The sequence below is a fragment of the Tachypleus tridentatus genome, chromosome 8, assembly GCF_004210375.1.
Source record: "Tachypleus tridentatus isolate NWPU-2018 chromosome 8, ASM421037v1, whole genome shotgun sequence".
NCBI classification, from domain to species: domain Eukaryota; kingdom Metazoa; phylum Arthropoda; class Merostomata; order Xiphosura; family Limulidae; genus Tachypleus; species Tachypleus tridentatus.
In genome coordinates, this window is record NC_134832.1 from 28,254,193 (window position 1) to 28,275,051 (window position 20,859).

The following is a 20,859-nucleotide window of genomic DNA, read 5'->3' on the forward strand; positions in this document are numbered from 1 at the left end:
TTTCAGAGGGTTATACATTAACACAGTATCAAAATGAGACTTCTTTTGATAGATTTACAAATCTTAACAACCAATGTTTTTGAAAAATAAGACCTATCCTTCAGCAAGGTATGCAATTTCATGCACTTTGTAACATTTACATATGCAACGTTTCTAGGTTCAGAGCTCTTTAGTATATACATTACAACTTTTTACTTGTTCCTGAAAAAACCAAAAGAAAAGCACAAATCCCACACACAAAGAAAATTAAACATTCCCAATCTCCAAAATGTAGGAAACAGAACTTCATTATACCAAAAATATTTTTGATTGATTTTCTTTAGCAACCAAGAAACAAATTTTTTTATAGAGCAGAAAAATACCATTTATTCAAGTCTCAGAAAATATAAAATAATTAAACAGTTCCTAAGATAGTGTTATTACACATGCTGCATACTGTTCCATTCAGAAAATGAGCAATGAAATTTGACATTAATTCACTTCATAGGACAGTGTAAAATGGCTCTATTAGTCATATATATATATATATAGATTTAGATATATTATGGATAATATGTTTACTAAAACTTTATTTTATTTCATAATTTCAGTTAAAATTGTTTTAAGCACAAACTATCTCCACTTCTACTACTTAAAATATGGCTGCTCATTAATACCATTATCTTACTGAAAACACAATTCACCACACTTAACACTCCTACGAAAAGTGGGGCCTAATAGGCCCCAGAGCAACTTGAAAGGTTATTAATATTAGGCTAATAATTTTGTATTTAAATGAAATTGCCATTTAAATCCATTAATGAATGGATTAATGAGATTCCCACTGTCCCTATCTACTATCTAGCGAAACCACAGCCAGGGGAACGGGCTTGGAGAAATCAGGACTAGAAACGTCTTTTCGTAGGAGTGTTAAATCACTGAACACCTTACACAAAATAAAATGGAAGATGTTGCTTAATCTGTTCAGTGCCGTAGACGAGATAACTCGTCCAAGCAGATTGGTAACACAGTGCCAAGAACGAGTTACTTCTTTCTCAATAATACCTAACTTCAACGCTAGATGTCAGCACCATACACACATTCGACCAACTTACAAATTGTTTCACTTTCCATCCAAAATGGCACCACGAAAAAAGTTACAAAATGAAGAAGCATCAGAGTCGCATTGTAGCAGCTAAAATACTTGGCAGTCAACAGGTTAAAGGTGAAATGGAATTACATTAATTTAATAACACAACTCAAATAAAAGCACTTGCTCCAATCCTACAGTTCAAGCCATAAAAATAAAACATCAGCTCATTAAAACAAACATAAGGAATCTATTATAATAATAACAGTCAGTTTTCTCTATCCTGAAAATGTATGTGCACTTTATCATCTAAATGCACATGCATAGTATTTTATTTCAACAGACGTAAATATATTTTAGTAGAAAGTTTATATAAAATGTTAAAAGCTTATCAATTTTTGAAAGGCTAAAGCAAAAACAATATACACAACTTAATGTCAGTTTATCTCTCTATCAAATACAGGCTGTGCTTAGCCTATCAGCTGCTACATTAATGTGTTGTGTATATAAAACGTTGACTTACCACATTATATACAATTACTGAAAAATTATACTCAATATACAGTTATTTGCTGGTACGAGATACCCAAACAGCATTTTCATAGTAATTATATGAAAAATTTTGGAGTTGGTCATAAACATGAAACAATACATAATAATCTACCATACACACTAAACATGTATCTGGTGAACTCTTGTTCTTCTTGAGCTGTTACTGTAAATGTGAAAATCTCTTTAGGATTCTATTTTGAAACTATTGGAAGAACTAATGATGAAAAATGTCTCTCTTTGTAAGATGTAAACTTCTCTACAGCTGGTGAATTAGATATTTTTCTCACTTCCTTGATGGGGTTTGGATGCTGTAGTATATTAGTAACTGCTTCAAAAGTTTTAGTTGAAAAGCCTACAGTGGCATGTGATCAATTCAAGTAATTATGATAGATACAGAGCAAGTGAACTTAACAACAATATAAATACAACAAAAAACAACAACTTATACCATTTTACTACCCTTCAAAGAATAAAAATGAACTAAGCATCATAGTGTATTTCAAAACACATTTTTGTTTCTCTCACCAGCTTAATGATATTTCTTTCCTGTTTCAATCACTACACATGTATGAAGTGTAATCAGCATACAGATGTATTATCTTTCAGTTTCAATGTCAACAGTGATTCAGTGAGCTTGGTTTTAACCTCAACTTTCTTTAATTTGGCAATTAGGACTGGTAATTCTTTTCTCTGCCACAGCAGTTTGTTTCATCCAACCAACAAAATGATAAAGGTTTGTGTACCAGTTTTCAACATACAGAGAATGATCTTTGTTGATGTAAGAAGTCAGTAATGTTGTTACAGTACTTTCTGAAAATCCTAGGTTTTTCTGGGAAACCAAGTCAGTCAAATGACCAATATAAATTAAAAAGTTCAACAAAAATTAGTTTCCACATCACACAGTACAAAACCAATTTGGTGTAAAACGTTTTTCTTTGAAGAAATATATTCCTTGAACCACAGCTGTCCTTTAAATAAAACAAAGCTCTCATCAATGCATTGATTTGCAAATGGATACATTATTTCTTGACAACTAGTTTTAGCATGCATTATTAAACACTGCCTTGTGAAGGTTATCATTCACTTTCTTTTTTAAAGTTTCATAAAAGTGTAATAAACAAAGAATCAATATCTTGCAATCACTATATATTCAGACTTTTCTCTAACCATCAATAAACATAAAGCTATGAAAAGATACATTTAAGCATCAGTTGTGTCATTCCATCACAAGCATGACTGTTCACACATTCACATTGTTTCAATTACATATCTGTAGTATATGTTTGCTCCATCTGCAGTAGCTGATACAAATGCAGTTGTGTTGTCTTTTTGTCAAACTTCTTACCCTGCATTTAAGAATTTATTTTCAAATGTGTGCATTTTCTCTTGAAAGTTACCTTTGTTTTATTTTTTTATTTCCAGTCTTGGGTGAGCAGTCACTGTTTTTGATGTCAATGCATCATTTGTGGGACCTTCCACACAGAGGTCTTAACTTTCTATTCTGTTTCACTACTGTTTCTATACTTCTCATCCAGTTCAAGTTCTGATCTTCCTCTAAACCAGATTAAGGAGTTGTAAGTAATTCAGAAATTTCATTTTCTGTAAAATTACAATGCTTTCTCTTTCCATTGTGAGACACAATGATTGAGTACATTCCCCAGCATATTAAAACAGTGTAGACATAGGACAATATAGTTACTTCAAATAAAGCAAAAGAAAGAAAATATTTACTGAGCCAAAGGGGAGACTTATGTCAATGCTGAACAGCTGCTCTTTGGCTCACTCAAATTTATGTCATAAGAGCAGTAATCAACAGAACTTCCAAGTACAATAACCTTGACTACAGCACCATAGAAAGCTATATGAGAATCAAGTGTACTTAACAGAACTACTGTTAGGCCTAAGACAAGTGGAGTTGTAGATTTCTTGTCTGAAATTAGAATTCTTTGTATTATTTTAGAAATCCAGTATTTAAAGAAGTACTATTGCAATAAAAATACTAATCTGACTGTAAATGTTTTGCAGGCCTCTTCTTGTATATAATTATTTTAAAATATATAACATGTACATTTTTATGCAAAAATTAGAATATTATGATTTTTCTAGCCTAACAATCTTGCATATCACACCATATGATTTACACTTACTGTTCTGAAATTGCAAGTTCTGCCATTTTCTCCAACATAAATGTTGTCAGTTTGCCCTAAAATGATTTAGAAAACTGCTTTCAATAGTTATGCTCATAAAGAGAAAATGCTAAAAAAATCTTAATTAACAACAGAAGACACACTGACATAAAATCACACAATATTAAGCTAATTTTATTTGACAAAATAAAAACATAAGTAAAAAATGGTGATAAAAGGCCATTTGGCTAAAGCAGATTATCTCCATTTGTTATCAAAACAATGAGTAATTTACTAACCTGGCCTAAATATAGCTATTAATAAGTATACAACAAGCTTTTAAATGTATATAAATTGAAATTATGTCACTTTGAAACCATTCCATAGATTTATCACTCTAACAAAACAATGTTTTAAATAAGACAAGGTATAAATTTTATCTTCCATAGCATACGTTTAATACTCCTAATATTCAAGTTCTTCATCATTTCACCACTTAAATAAGCCTTATTAAGCTCCTATTCACTTTAAATCTGTTGATTTCAAACTTCAATATTTTATCTTGATATCTCAAATGATTTAACCTGTTTTCTTTCCAAGTTATCTTTGCACATTTTCCAGCATCTGAACAATTTTTTGTAATAAGATACAAAATAACTGAATACACTGTTATAACATGAGTGTCACCTGAATTTTACATGAGGAAGCAGCAATCTTGCAAGTATATTCAAGAAATATGTGCAGTCCTTTGATAGATTGTTTAGGCAAAGTAGTCATGATGAAACTTTGTAGAATGGATGGCAACTGCCTGTTGTGGAGACACAAGTGTAGAGGATGATGTTTCAAAAGGTCTAAGCTTTGCCATCCAACCTGGCACAGTTGCAACTGTTGACATAGCTGCAACCTTAGAATCTGTTGCATAAAGCCTCCCAAACCCTGTGGCTGAACAATTCTGACATCAAACTTACACCATCCTCAGGAAAGCCAAGAAACCAAAACCAAACATCACTAAACAGGAATGCAGTGCACTGAACCATCTAAAATGACACAAATACATCAAGATTCTACCAGCAGACAAAGAAAACAGTATAGTCATCCTAGACATCAACAATTATGACACAAAGATCAGTTACTAGACAAACACCAATATAAAAAGATCACCAATGATCCTACAGAAAAGACAAGAGAGACTCATCAATAGGGCACTGAACAAACTAAAGAAACAAGGCTTAATCAACAAAAAAAACTAGCTAAAAACTAGTTTTACGGACTACCTAAGGTACACAAACCTAATATACCTCTAAGGCCTATCGTCAGTGCTCAAAACTCACCTTGCCATTAACTGGCTACCTTCCTAGTACCTATCTTATCTCCACTACAAGGAAACACTGAACATCACATTCAAAACTTGACAGATTTCATAGGACAACTCAGAAAGCTAGACATCAAATCCAAGGATATTATGGTCAGTTTTGACATCACAGACCTATTTACCAATGTTTCAACCTTAGAAACCCTTCACATCACCAGACAACAACCACTGAACGACAACTCTATACCACACAGAACAGATATGAAAATAGACACCATAATGGAACTAACAACCATTTGCCTATAATCAACCTATTTCCAATACAATGAAGAATTCTATGAACAAACAGATGGTCTAGCCATGGGATCACCACTCTTTCCAATCTTAGCAAACATTTTCATGGAAGACTTCGAAGAAAGAGCCCTTTCATCCACACCTATAAAACCAAATTTCTGCAGATGTTATGTCGATGATACCTTCCTTATTTGGCCCCACGGTCATGAAAAGCTTACCAGCCTTCTTAGAATATCTCAATTTTGTAGACAAAAGAATCCACTTAACTATGGAAATAGAGAAGCAAAATAGTCTACCATTTCTTGACATACTCATCAGCAAACAAGCAAAACAAATATCCACAACTGTATAGAGAAAGTCCACCACATACTAACAGATACCTACACTTCCAGTCCTACCATCCAACCTCAATAAAGCATGGTATAATCTAATGCCTAAACAGAAAACATTTGTGATAAGACATCCATCGAAGTAAAAAACCAAAAGATCATAGAGTTTTAAACAGAATGGTTACACCTCCTCCTTCATCAAAAACTCCTTGAAGAAGACCACAACAGAAAGAAAAGATCAGAAAGTCATCACCACTACTACAACTTACCTACCATACCTGCAACACTTCAGTAAAAAGCTCAAATGCATAGCCAAGAAATTCAACATAGAAGTCCAGTGGAAATCCTACAATACCTTAAGGTCCATTCTAGTAAAAAGTAAATAGCGACCTACCAAAGAGAATCTCAAAAACGTCATCTATGAAATTCTGTGTTCCTGCAATGATACATACATTGGAGAAATAAGAATAAAGCTCACATCTAGAATGAAAGGACATAAAAATAGTACAAGATTCATGAAAACACAAAATTCAGCCATTGCAGAGCATGCCACATCAACTGGACACAGAATAAAGTGGGAAAAAACTATAATCATTGACACAAACAAATTCTGGAAGACAAGAAAAATCAAAGAATCATTTTATATTAACACTATTAAATCTTCACAAAACAGAGATTCCGGATTAAATGCGAGTAACCTATGGCTGCCATTGATTGAATCTACAGGTAATCTCTCCTCCAATCAGAAACAGTGATACTCCAACCAATCATAACACACTCTCCACAATTCACCAGGACACTATAAAAGGCCAACAACACCTACACACACACTGACCTGAAGATGAAAGACGGAAGACCTATGTAATGTCATCCTCTACACTTGTGTCTCCACAACAGGCAAATTCTACAAAGTTTCATCAAATATGTGCAATTATTTTAGCATCTAAATATATGATCAAGGTTGTATGCTTCAATTAATAAATTCACCAAACTCCTCTTTCTGCAAATCTATGTTCCTTTTAACACTCATGTTTTACATACTTCATATGCATCACTTTAAAACTGGACATTATCAAAACACATTTTACAGGTTCTAGCCCATTTAATCTATCCATCTAAGACCTTTTTAATTAAAGAAACACTTTAAATAGCTTAAAATTTATCCTTGAAATTAATATAATTGGCAAACTTAATTGTTATGACCTTTCTATAATTATAAAAATAAATACATCTTTATTCAAATGTATTAATTAATATTTGTCAAAAAATTACATAACACTTCTGAACCTAATTAACTTTCTTGTGAACAAAATGTTATTGGCAATAAATTACTTTATTCCTTGCCTTAGGCTGATGATGCACAACACAAAAGACAGTGTTTGTCAGAATGTGCACATCAAGACTTTTCACAAAAGAGGAGAACCTTAAGCACATAAAGCAGTTTGATTCACTACCTCACTATGGTTATAAAGTGAATCTATTTAATCCAGTAGTATTAAAGCAAAGTAGGACCTTAATCATTTCCTCAAATGTCTTATGGAATGGTAGAACTTGGTGACAGAGAGTATAACACATGAATTTATATAATTCAGTGATTAAAGTCCTGAAACACTTAAAATAAGGAGTAACTCAATAGCTGTGCATGCTCATTACTGAATTATGTTGAAGATTAAACTCATAAAGTAAGATCAGTTATAGAATTTATCTTAGTCTTTGATAGACAGTTTAAGCAGAGTATCCATGCTGTGAAATGGGTAGCAATGAAACCTACATTGGAAAAATTGGAAGGCAACTTGGAACAAGAATAAAAAACATAAACACAGCAAAAACACATAATTCAGTCATACAAATCATACTATTTCAACAGGATTCAAAACAGACTGAGATAAAGCTAACATCACTGACTCAGTTTTTGAAAAACAAGAAAAATAAATAAATATTTCTACATCAACCCAATAAACCTTTGTTAAACAGACTTGGGATGAGAAACCAGCAAAATGGAAGACTTTGAAAATGTCATCCTTAACAACTGAGTTGCATAGATAAATTGTATAGTCACCAATATATATTTCTACAAATGTTTCACTATTAGGCAATTGCTGACCATTTCACAGTTCACTTAGCATTTTTCTTTACAAGTTATTTGAAATAGGAGGTGAAAAACTCCTCACTATTTCAAGAAATATCTTTGTCTGACCTGATGTAAATTCCACTAGATGTAGATAAAAACAATTTGAAATCAAAAATAAAAATAGTTCTTTACCTTATTTGCGAGTGTTACAAGTTAATAACAAAGTTATACACAATTGAAAGTGCTGGCATAAGTGCAAGTGCTAGGTCTATAATACAGCAGTCCTGAAGCAGAACTATAATAGGAGACATGCCTATAGCATAGTTATTTGAAATTGGTATTGCAACCACAAAATAGATGCAACGTTTTTTTCACAAGTTTATTTAAAGTTCAGAGCTATATAATGGGCTATATGTGCTCTGCCTACTATAGGTAATGAAATCTAGCCTTTAGCACTGTAAGTCTGGAGGCATACTGCTGTACCACTGGGAGAGGTTTTGACAAGTAATGGAAAAGGGATATTCTCAGGTGCTATTAACAGAATGAAAGAGCCCAATTTCATCAATTCATATCTATGGATTTGGTTTAGATAGACAGTTGATAAAGTAGTGAAAGTATGTCATACATCTACAGTCAGTAAAGTAAACTGAAGCTTGCCTTATTCCAGTGTAAATTATTCTTCAAACAAAAAAAATTTTCTGTTAAGAGTTTGAGTTGTCTACAGATAACTTTAATGTAACTTATTTGTCAATGCATATCTTTAACAATATAATGATCACAAAGCCTGCACAAAATGCTAATGTGCAGTTTTTTCACTTTCAAAATCAAGTAATTTGAAAAAAAAAACTTGTAGTGTTTGGTAAGAATATGTGTCCAAGTACCAAGTCTTGCTATAGTTTCTTTATATCTGGTAAGAAGTTTTTTTACAGCCTTGTAAATAAAATATGTTTGTTTTCAGAATTATTTTAATAGTGGCCTATCAAACTAATGATGACACTTCAATCAAAACATTATTTGTATGATTTTTCAACAAAGTGTATGTAACCTGAACAGAAATACTTACAACGATTTATATCTAACATTTAATGACAAAAAGTTACTTTAGTACCATTAACTTTTTAGGACTATAAAAACATTCTTAAACAAGCTTTGGTACTCTTGAAGTAAATTAATATAAATTATAAAAACCTAGCTACATTTATATAAAATACAAGCATACCTTCATATTTATAGGTTTTTATGCAACACTTTGAGACATGAAAAAAATGGCTTTTAAAAATAAATCATGTGTCAAGTAAGCAATATTAACACAGATTTAATTGTTTTTTCCTGTATATTTTTATATAAAAAAAAAGCTAACCTGTAAAAGGTCAATACCTAGAAGCAACCTTATTAAACTGTCTTGGTTTTCTCCTCGAGCACTAAAAAAAAACAATTACTGATAATGGTGAAAACAATTCCTGTTAAAAATTCAGTATGTATATATATAATAAATACATATCAAGAAGAAACAAAGTCAACAAGCCAAATTTATATTAGATGTATAAACTAAGAAAGGTAGAATTTTAGAGGAGAATAAGCTTTGAACTCCAACCAGTTAAAGAAAAACTGAAGAAACAACACAAATAAATTAAGGAATAGGGTCCATGTGCTCTAACCCTAGCATTCACAGCCCATTTATGCATCCAATATTTGTAGCAAGTATTAATTATGGTACTTATCCCTACATAGTTACCAATTCACTTCATAACATAGTCACTTATCCTGTACCCATAAAAAAAAATGCAAACTGGGTAGACAGGAAGAAGCCACATCACCTAGGAAGTTAGTTTTTCTAGACAATAGTTTATTGCAAAATATGTCACCAATGTTGTGAAAAAATATTCTACCTATATTGGTATTCTTATGTAAAGAATCAATGTCATTACCAATGCCATGAACATTATGATTATATACAGTTTCAAGGTTCAAAGGTTACTTCCTTATTGGTAATCTTAAATCATATCAGTGTTTTGATGTTAAAGGGTGGTGTATTTATATAAGCCTGAACCTTATTCAATACCTTGAAGCAACCTTATTAAACTGTGTTGCTTTTCTCCTCAAGCACTGAAAAAAAAACGTTCCAGTTACTGATAGTACTACCAATTCATAATGAGTAGTATAAAATTATGCATCACCAAAATTGATGATATATTGCATAATGAAAAACACTAACATTAGGTTGTTATAAAATGGAATTATCTTAATTTATAGAGACATCTATTGTAACAATGCAGTACTAATATCATATAATAAGCTATCTTAAAAACATTATTTGACTTGTATAAATTGTTTTCTGCTGCTGCATTATTTGTTGCCTTCATTCTCTTTGTATGCTAATATCTATCAACAACTAGTTGCAATTCAATTTTATCAAAACACATTTCTGTGCATACAAAATTTTGTTATTAACCTTATTTCACACAGAAAAAAAGTAAAATAGATCAACCAAATGACGATAAATTAATCTTAGAAAAATTTTCATGCTAATTTATACTTCATATTGCAAGTTAACATTAAATATGTGTGTTGCAAGAAAACTCTCTTGAAGGAATTAAACACCATCTTTACGTTTTTGAATTTTATTCAGTTTGTTTTTCTTCTCATACATTGTATTCCATAAATCATACATTTTACTAAAATTTAAGAAATATATTTTGATAGGATAAATAAAAATATATGATAAAGCCACTTATCTCTTTCAGAAATCTTAACTATTTTGGGGTTAAAACTACATTTTAAAGTAATCATTATTTAGAAACTGTACCTTTAAATGAAGAAATTCCAAGACAAATCAAATTAACAGGTCAACATTTTACTAAACTTTTAAAAATTAAAACTTAAATACATTTATAAAGGCATATATCTCATAAAAAAACTGTATATCTGAATCATATATATGTTAAATGTTATTTTTATTTAATGAGAAATTTCATTACAAGCTGTCTTCTAAGAAAAGATTTTTGAAGAATACTGACTTTGAATAACATCTTTGTTATAACTGTTTACTGCTACTTAAAAAGTAAAGCATATAATCAAGAAATTATTTTTGCCTGAGCTTCAAATATCTACATTGAAGCCATGGAAAAAACTTGTGATTTTTAATATATTACTCACTTAGAATTTGCCAATACTGTAAAACACAAACTGAATAATTTTATAAAAAATGTGGTCAGTAATAACAGTTATTTGCATGAGAATTTCATACCTTGTGAAATTTGGCGTTGTAAGAGTTGGCATAAGGCTCCATCTAAGTCTATAAGAAATAAAATATTGTTTTTACAAGTATCTACAATAATAGCAATCTATAAATAATACTAAATGTAGCTTGCAAACTTCAGATTTCTTGATCTATTACCATATTAACATGTTACTTTTTTGAGAAAAAATATTGATTTTTTTTAAATACACAGAGAAAAGGCATAATATGCACTAGAAAAAAATAAACCTTAGAGAAGCATAAAATATACATCTTCAAGATCCAACATTTTAATTTTATTTTCTCAATAACATATTTTGAGCTTTGCTGTATTACAGTTGTTCTTTCAGTCAGTAATGATGAAAAGCCAATACAATATAATAATAAAACCGAATAAAAATTAACCTGCTTATGGAACATATCACCATCAAAATAAAACATTTACACTTCATATCTAAATTCAATTACTTGCAGTAAATACAAAACATAGAAAAATGTTTTGATGAAGACTGGAATAAAAAGAAGATGATGAAATCTTTAAAAAGTGATACAGTCCATACACACAATTCATTCTACGACAAACTCATTACTTTAGTGTTTTAAATAACATAAACACAAAGAAAATTTTCTTCATAAATCAAAAGAATAATTTTGTCACTTTTTGCAAGATGAACTTTAAACAAATGTCCAAATCAAATAAAATTGTTTTCACACACAAGATAACATTCTGTATTGTTCACATACAATGGCTTACAGAGTACCCAAGATTTATGTAATATATTGCACAGTTCACAAACAATGCCTTATAGTAAAATATAAGTTTTGCATAATGTATAGTTCACACACAATGGTTTATAGTGAAACATAAATTCTACATAAGATATTGTACAGTTCACATACAGTGGTTTACAGTGTAACACAATTTTACATATCATTCTGTATAGTTCACACACAATGAGCTATACTGAAACACAAATAAGTAGCCAAAGCTAGATGTTTGGCCTCTAAAAACAGTACTCTACTTAAAAAAATTTAACCTCTCATTTTTGTACAAAACTGCACAATGAGCTATTTTCTTTATTTCCTAATGGGATTAAACCCCAAATTTTAAAATGTATTAGCCCTCAAGATTACCACTGAACTATCAGGATCCAGATATTAAGCCACTACCTGTCCTTATTATATCTTGTGAACCTCACTAAGAATCAATAAACTAACAAATTAACAAATAAGCCATAAATCAAGTAAATTGAATTATAAATTAACAATTAAGAAAGAAGTTAAATTTTCCTTTTATAAATGCTGGTTTCAAGCAAGCAACCATAAGAAAATCTTGCATCTACATTACATTTCATCTTCATATCTACTAGTGATAACACTATGTAACAAAATTTTTACTTTTTCTTATTCCTGGGCAGAAAATGTTATTTCCCAATTGCTTATGCCTAAAGTAAATGGCAAAGACCAACTTTTCTCTTCAAACTTTGCTTTTGTGACCTGGATAATGAAATTTTCAAATTTACCCATTTTCCAGAACATTCCAAGTAGATTCAGTGCTGAATAGCTGATAAAGAATTTTCTTCAATTTTCAAATTTTCAAGAACTTTCTAGAATATTGTAGAGCTTATGAGAGTTTTCAAGAACCTTTTAGAACTTTCCATAGTAATATATATATATATACATACATACATACATACATACAGGGGCTCACCACTCACAACTTCAGTATCTGGACAAACTGCAAAAAACTCTAGAAGGTAAGATGGACAATTTTTGCCTGCTTGAATAGTAAGATTTTATATTATACAAAAAATTTGAAACCTTTTAAAATTTAAATAACTTTTTTTTTTATTTCTAATACTATAGAAAAGGTATCACACATAAAATATTTTGCATGAACCTCTTACACATCAGTTGTGGATGAAATAAATTTATTCTTCATAACAATTTTATTTTGCTCTTTTCCAAGCTGGTACAGAGAGGAAAAGAGAACCATGAAGATTGCTATTCCAAGAATTTGGCATGAGCCCATTGACTACTCAAACAATTGCTACTTCTGCATAGTGGACCCTTCCAAACGTCAGGCTGGCAAAAAAGCATCTGCTATCATGTATCCACATCTTTTATCATCCATAGCCCCAGTGCCACATTGCCCTGTGCTCCCTGTACCCACTCTGCCAGAGAGAGAGCAGCAAATCAGAAAAGGAGGTAGATGTTGAAGATCCAGATTACAATTTCAGAGGTGCAGCTGGTGACAGAAATCCATATTACCCAACCAGAGAGATCTCAATGACTTGATCAGAGATCTTGGTCTAACAAAGTCGAATGCTGAGCTTTTGACATATAGGCTCAAGGAGTGGGATGAGACTGAGATGAGAGTGTGCAAGTTGCAAGTCAGAGAAAGCATTATTCAACATTTTTCAAGCTTCTTCACTCATCAAGGTGGGCTTTGCTTTTGCCACAATGTATCCAGTCTGTGCAAGGCAATTGGAATTGCCTGAATGAGTGGCACCTCTTCATTGATAGCTCATCCAGAAGCCTCAAAGCTGAGCTGTTCCATAATGGAAATAAGTATCTACCTCTTCCCCTGGCTCATTTGGTGAACCTCAAGAGGAATACAAGAGCATCAGGATGTTGCTAGAAGTCATGAAGTATGATGAGTATGGCCGGGGAGTTATCGGAGAACATGAGAGCATACTCAAAGTAGGAAGGTAAGCACTTCCACCAAGATATACTGGACTTTGAACACCACTACCAAGGAGCATATAATGAAAACATGATGGGAGACTATATTTGGGGGTTGATACTTGAAAGTGATTTACATTACAGTCGCAAATCTCGAAAAACTACTTTCTTCTAAACATTTTTGTTTGTTTTTGTATAACTTTAGTATAAATACATGTAAATCTTGATTCATGTTGTTTTATTCAGACCTTATGTAAATGAAAATGTGCAAATTTGCTCGTTCTCACATAGAAAATAAGTTAATTTCTAAATATCATTATCCAGGTCACAAAAGCAAAGTTTGAAGGGTATAATGGCCATTTTACAACATAAACAATTAAGAAATAACACATACTATCCAGGAAAAAAATTGTGTTACATTGTGTAATTGTATCCACTTCAAATTACAGCATTATACAGGTGATGAGATATACCTCACACTTAATAGTGTGTGTTTCATCCTTTATAGTAGATAATAACTTCGTGATGAATGCCACATGTCCCTTTGAGTAACAAGAACATTGAAACTCATGCACATCAAATGAGTACTTATCCAATGGGAAATACAAAGTAAAAGGAAAAAAAACAAAAAAAAACAGGTTGTTCTCAGAACAACCAACCTAAATTAGTGAATGGATTCTAATTTTTAATTCTTGTTGTTAAAACACTGTTATCTCAATTCAGATAAAATAAATGTTGTTTCTTTCTTTGGAACAGTACTCTGAAAAACATGAGGGATTCCATTAATATTTGTTTAAACATCAACTGACTATGTTACCAACAAAGTTAACACAAGCTATATCCTCAACTTTCCAAATTCTAAATATTATTTCAATTTATTATATTATAAGCACTTACAGTTCTGCAAGCTTCATAAGTCACAACTTTTATGAAATTAAAATTTAACACAAATGAGATAAAACCATCGAAGCATACATACACATCCAGTTTCTTTATGTTAACTCAAAGCCATAACCCTAACTATATACCAAAATACCTAAAAATATTAATATTGATTGATGTTGTTTGTTTTTTTTTAATTTTGCACAAAGCTACTCAAGGGCTATCTGTGCTAGCCGTCCCTAATTTAGTAGTGTAAGACTAGAGGGAAGGCAGCTAGTCACCACCACCCACTGCCAACTCTTGGGCTGCACTTTAACCAACAAATAGTGGGATTAACCGTAACTTATAACACCCCCACGGCTGAAAGGGTGAACATGTTTGGTGCAACGGGGATGCAAACCCGCGACTCTCAGATTACGAGTCGCACGCCTTAACACGCTTGGCCATGCCGGGCCTTGATTGATGTTCTTGTAACACATTATATTTAATGTTAAAATGTTTGGTATTCAGTAATACATGTGCAAACAATCATTCATATACTCTTAGTAATTTAAGGATTATAAAGATTATAAAATAATAACAATAAATATTTTCAAATGGAATGTTTTATTAGCTAATGCACCATGAACAGTACTTACCCATGCTTTTAGAAATATATAATGCATTTTTTATCATTCAACAGATTGAACAGACTATCATTGAACAGTTTTAACACAGATTTATTCAGGTGTGCCTCAAAGAAAATTAAATACTTGTAAACAGGATGATACATATCACTTTGCATATGGGACTATCTCATACATTAGTGACAGAGTTAAAAGAGACTTGCAATCAGTGATATAAAGGTCAATCTTACCTTTAAAATTCATTCAAAATCCAGACAAAATCTTAAACCAATTACTAATACATGTTACATAATGTGTGCGTGTATGTGTTTTCTTATAGCAAAACCACATAGGGTTATCTTCTGAGCCCACCGAGGAGAATCGAACTGCTGATTTTAGCATTGTAAATCTGTAGACTTACCACTGTACTAGCAGGGGGTATTACATAATGTGTGCAAGAAAAAGCAAATGTTTTGGTAAAAATGGAGGAGCAGGGAATACATACCACAAAAGATTTGTTGAACATATAAGTCATAATTTAATAAATGTGCCAGTGCCACAGTAGATCATTATGTTGAAAAACATCTCATTCTCTTTTACAAGTGGATAACCCTGTAAAAACTGAGGACTTTCTGGACAGTTAAGGACGAAAAAGCCAAAGCCTCAATTATTCTGCAATTTAAGCAACCACAAAATCACAAAACAAGGTGGACATTATGATCATATACCTTTGTTTATTCCCATCTACTAAAGTTCTAGTTTTCAAATCCATTTTTTGCTCTTTCAAATAAATTTATACAACATTCCTTTATGTTCTGTAGCTCTTTTTACATTACTATGTAGAAAAACATTACCGAACTTCTGTCTTTTACAGATTGAAATCTTTGCAGCACCTAATGATTTTCTTGACAATAAATACAAAGAAGCCTTATTTTAAAACTTAAGCCAAAATTAATCATGACATAGGACAAACATTATGACTGTAGATCTTTGTTCATTCCTTTCGACTTTACTTTTCAAATCAGTTTTTATTTATTTTTTAATTACAATTTATGTCATATTTGTTTACATCTGTGTCTCACTATTTGTCTGTAGAGCAAATTTAAAGGTTTACAGTCCATTATGTACTGTGAATCTAGCAGTGTAAGCAGAAGGTCAATTCTGAAGAAACTGCAAAAATGAAACATTAAATGAAATAAATATACTCTTGTTCTGGGCTTATGGTCATTTTTTAACCATCTCCACAGAGGTGCAGTCAATTTGACCAACCATGTGAGCCTTTCTGTATTTGTATAAGGTCTTTATAGATGTGATGGTACAAACTTTTGATATAATGTGTATACAAAAAGTCATATTTTTAGTAAGTATTTTTAATAAACTAAAGAAAAAGATCTACACTTGAATATATATAGTTTTTTGTGTTTAATAATACATGTGTACAGTGATTTTTATGTTAAGATTAAAATTATTTTCTTCATCTCAAAAATCTCAAATTCATATGTGTGATCTCTAAAACCTCTCAAATGCATTTCAAATTACTGTTTTCAGTAAAACTTATATTCTATTTGTTATTTTCTCTACTGTAACTCCACACAAGGTTGATCGATTTGACTAATCAAATGACCATAAACAAAAAAAGTCAAAATAAATCAAAATGACCTTCCTTTTCTTTCAAGAATGACTTCAGGTATAATGTAGAACTAATTTCATTTATCCTAAGTTGCTTTAAACTTCTAACAGTATACAACTATTTATGATTAAAGTTTATTGTTTTATTGCTCCTTGGAACTGTGCTTAGCTACTATTCACACCACTATAAGTTGTAAATCACTTGGATTGGTTGGTTGGTTGATTTAGTGATTTATGGCACAAAGCAACTAGGCTATCTGTGTCAAATATCCAGTAAAAAGTTAAAAATAAATTTAGTAAAATTCATAAAAGGAAATTAAGGTAAAACAAAACAAAACAAAAAAAAAAAAAACATATATAGCATAAAACCAATGTTTACATCTAGACTACAACATTAAGAGAAAAACTACAGTAATTCAAGTTGTAAAGGACTTTCTGTAGCATAACGATAATTATTATAACTCGCTAGGAAGACTAACAGGAAAATACAGAAACCACCATCAGTCACCTGAAGTTGGCCTTTCCAGTCCTGGTTCCAAGTTATTTGACATTATGACCATTTTCAAAAAGAAAACTACTAAAAAGGTTTTAAAAGATGTGTAGCAAAATTATTATAATAATAATTCGCCAGGATAACTAAAGGGTAGTTCAAACAGCAGCGTTAGTCACCTGAAGTTGGTCTTTCCAGTCCTGGTTGAGTTATTTAAAGTTACAGCCAGTTTCTAATTTCAAATCAAACTAAAGGAACTGTGGTTTTTAATGTATAAATTCAAAAACTCAAATGGCATTAAAGAGATTAATGGCCTTTAAAAAACTAAAAACATTACCAAAGTGGACAGTGTCACCATCACCAATGATATTGTCTAACGTAATGGACAAACCTTGGAACAGAACAAGTTTAAAATGGTGCCGTTGTTGAAAGTTGTAATGATGAAAAGAAAGTAAAATGTGGCTTATGATCTGAGTGTTACACAAACTACACACTGGTGCATCAGTTCCAGATAAAAAAAACGATGAGTTAAAAAACTGTGACCAATGCATAGTCTAGTTAGAACAACTTCCTCTTTCCTATCCTTATGGAAGCAAAATGGCCAAAGTCCAATATAGGGTTTTATTTGGAAAAGCTTGTTTTCACGTTGCTCACTCCAAGTCGACTGCCAGCTGGCACATAGCCCATGTATGGGACAGGCACAGCAGTGATAATGCCAAAACAGATAGACTTCGATGCAGTGTCGGCGAGCTCGTTCCCACGAAAACCAACAAGCCCTGGTATCCAGAAAAACTGAATAGATGTTAAAGAGAAATGAGCCAGTCAGTTTTGAATATCGGCGAGAATAGGGTGAACCAACATGAAGCGATTCCAAGGCCAGTAGAGAACTAAATGAGTCAGTATAAATAGTGCTGTTTGAGTACTGCTTAGCTTCTATGAGATACAGGGCAAGAGAAATGGCATATAGTTCAGCAGTGAATGCAGAAGCTGTAGAAGGGATTCTGCGCTCAACCACCAAACCACGGCACAGCTCACACAGTCTCCTGATTTCGAACCATCTGTATAAACAGGAATGGAAGGATGGTTCGAAAAATGTTCAGCAAATAGCAGACAGTATTTCCAATCAGGAGTTGTCTACTTTTCTCAGATGACTTAAAGATAGGTCACATTTGTGGACTGCAGGAAGCCATGGTGGGATGGATTGACCAAAGGATACAGCAATGTTATCCAAGGACACACTATTTATCCAACAGCATTTGGATATGAAGGCCAAAAGAAGCAATGGCAGATAGTCTGTTCTGAAAAAGTATGGCTTACCAAGGAAGGAAAACACAACCCCAAGTGGGATGCTTTGGTAAAGAACGAAGTTTTGAAACATATAGTAAAGACAGTTGGAAACAGCGGAGGTGCAAAGAAGGTTCATGAGACTATGTATGAGCTCTAAACTGGGGAAATGTGGAAAGCTCCAGTGCAGAGCCAAAGCCCTTGATGATGAATAGGGTCTACCATCTTTAAGGCCAATCGTCTGGCAGAACCATAGACCAGTGATCCATAGTCGAGTTTCGATTGAATAAGAGCATGATATATCTTTAGCATAGAATGTCGATCTGCTCCCCAAGTGATGGAAGAGAGGACACGAAGGATGTCAGTGCTCTTGTACATTTGACCCGTAGCTGCTTGATGTGTGGTATAAAAGTCAGCTTGCAATCAAAGATAAGCCCCAAAAACTTTGTCTCAGGGACCACAAGTAGCACAACTTCACAGATACAGAGTTCAAAATCAGGGTGAATAACCTGTTGGCAGCAAAAGTGCATGCAAATGGTTTTGGAGAGAGATAAGTTAAAGCTATTTGCTGTGGCCTGCTTCAGTAAACAATTGAAAGCAGTCTGTAACTGCCGCTCAATATACCTCATGTTTGATGACTGACGAGATGTGAAAGTCATCGACATAAAGCCCATTTGCAACAGTGAGAGAGAGTTGCTCAGTAACAGAATTAATTTTTATACTGAAAAGTGTGACACTCAGAACACAACCCTAAGGGACTCCAAGTTCCTGTAGAAAAGAACAGGAAAGTGTTGAACCCACATGAACTTGGAATCTCCTGTCCATTAAAAAAATTTTAATAAAAAGATGTTGTCATTTGAGAAAGGCTTCTCTGATTGACGTTTTAAGTTGAATCAGGTGGTCCATGGTGGATTGCTGTTGTCATAACTCACACTGGGTGGAATCTCCTGTCCATTAAAAAAATTTTAATAAAAATGGGCAAATGGCCACATAACCCATATATATGGAGGTCTCACAAAATGCCATACCTCCATGTTGTATCATAAGCCTTCTCAATGTCAAAGAATATTGATACAAGATGTTATTATTTGAGAAAGGCTTCTCTGATTGACGTTTCAAGCCAAATCAGGTGGTCCATGGTGGAGTGCTGTCATCGGGAACTCAAACTGGGTGGGCAAGAGGAGGTTGTTTGATTTGAGGAACCAAAAAAGACGAGCATTAACCATCCTCTCCAAGATCTTACAGAGACAATTCATCAAAGCAATTGGACAGTAGTTTGAAGGAATCTTGGGAACCTTCCCAGGTTTAGAAAAAGGTAGGACAATAGTTTGGCATCACAAAAAACATTCTCCTGCCAGATCCAGTTAAAAAACAATCAGAAGAATAGCAAGAGAAGCAGGAGATAAATGGCACAGCATTTCATAGTGTACATCATCAGGTCCAACCGATGTACTGCCAGACCAATGAAGGGCCAATTTGAGTTCCACCAGTGTAAAGGGATGATTATAGTCATAGAGACAATCAGCTCAAAAGGAAAGAGGTGATTGCTCTGCCTGAGTCTTAATGACTAAGAAGGTGGAAGAAGAAGTGCTTGATACCTGGCAAAAGATTTCACCTAAAGTATCAGCAATGCTCCAGGTATTAGCTACTTCCTGGCCATCAGAAAGCAAGATCGAGAGGAGGACAGAATTGTATTGCCCACTGACCTTTCAAATCTTGTTCCATATGACTTTGGAACTGGTGGTAGAGGATATGCTGGTTGTGAACTTAATCCCAGATTCCTTCTAGCTTTGGACGAAGATATACTGGAAAACGTGTCGAGGTTTTAGGAATACATTGAGTAGCTGCTTGTATAATACAGTCAGTTACTGCTGCCACACAGTCCTTTATTGATGGCTTACAGATGATGGCAGGATGAAGTTCTGCAAGAGCAGTGAAAGAGTGCCAGTTTACCTGATCCAGCTTCCACCAGGGCATGCGGGTTGAGTGGCATCGACCACGGCTAGTCTCTCTCAATATTATAGAAAAATGATCACTGCCTCATGGATTATTGTTAACCCTCCATGAAAAATGAGAGAATAACGAAGAGGAGCAAACTGAGAGATCAATAGCAGTAAAGGACTGACGAGGTGCATGGAAATAAGTACAAGAACCAGCATTGAAAAAAGAAAGGTTATGATCAAAGAGCATACACTCTATTGAATAACCTCTCCTATCAATATCAGCACTTCCCCAGATGGGATGATGTCCATTTAAGTCCCCAAGGATGAAAAAGGGAGACGGCAACTGTTCA

The 20,859-nt window shown here is 32.9% G+C and overlaps 1 protein-coding gene across 4 annotated transcripts in view; it reads right to left on the minus strand.

Annotated features, from left to right (window-relative positions):
* Fancd2 overlaps positions 1-20,859 on the minus strand; it is a 152,592-nt gene that overhangs the window by 99,508 nt on the left and 32,225 nt on the right. For 3 of the 4 annotated variants that reach the window (XR_013011959.1, XM_076447882.1, XM_076447881.1), the window contains exons 6-8: positions 11,001-11,048; positions 9,114-9,174; positions 3,769-3,824 (exon numbers count right to left, since the gene is read on the minus strand). Coding sequence is in view for 2 of the 4 variants with exons in the window: in XM_076447882.1 (XP_076303997.1) it covers positions 3,769-3,824; positions 9,114-9,174; positions 11,001-11,048 (165 nt within the window). In the remaining 2 variants the exon portion in view is untranslated. The remainder of the gene's footprint in view (positions 1-3,768; positions 3,825-9,113; positions 9,175-11,000; positions 11,049-20,859) is intronic. The other variant, XM_076447883.1, reaches the window with a different exon arrangement.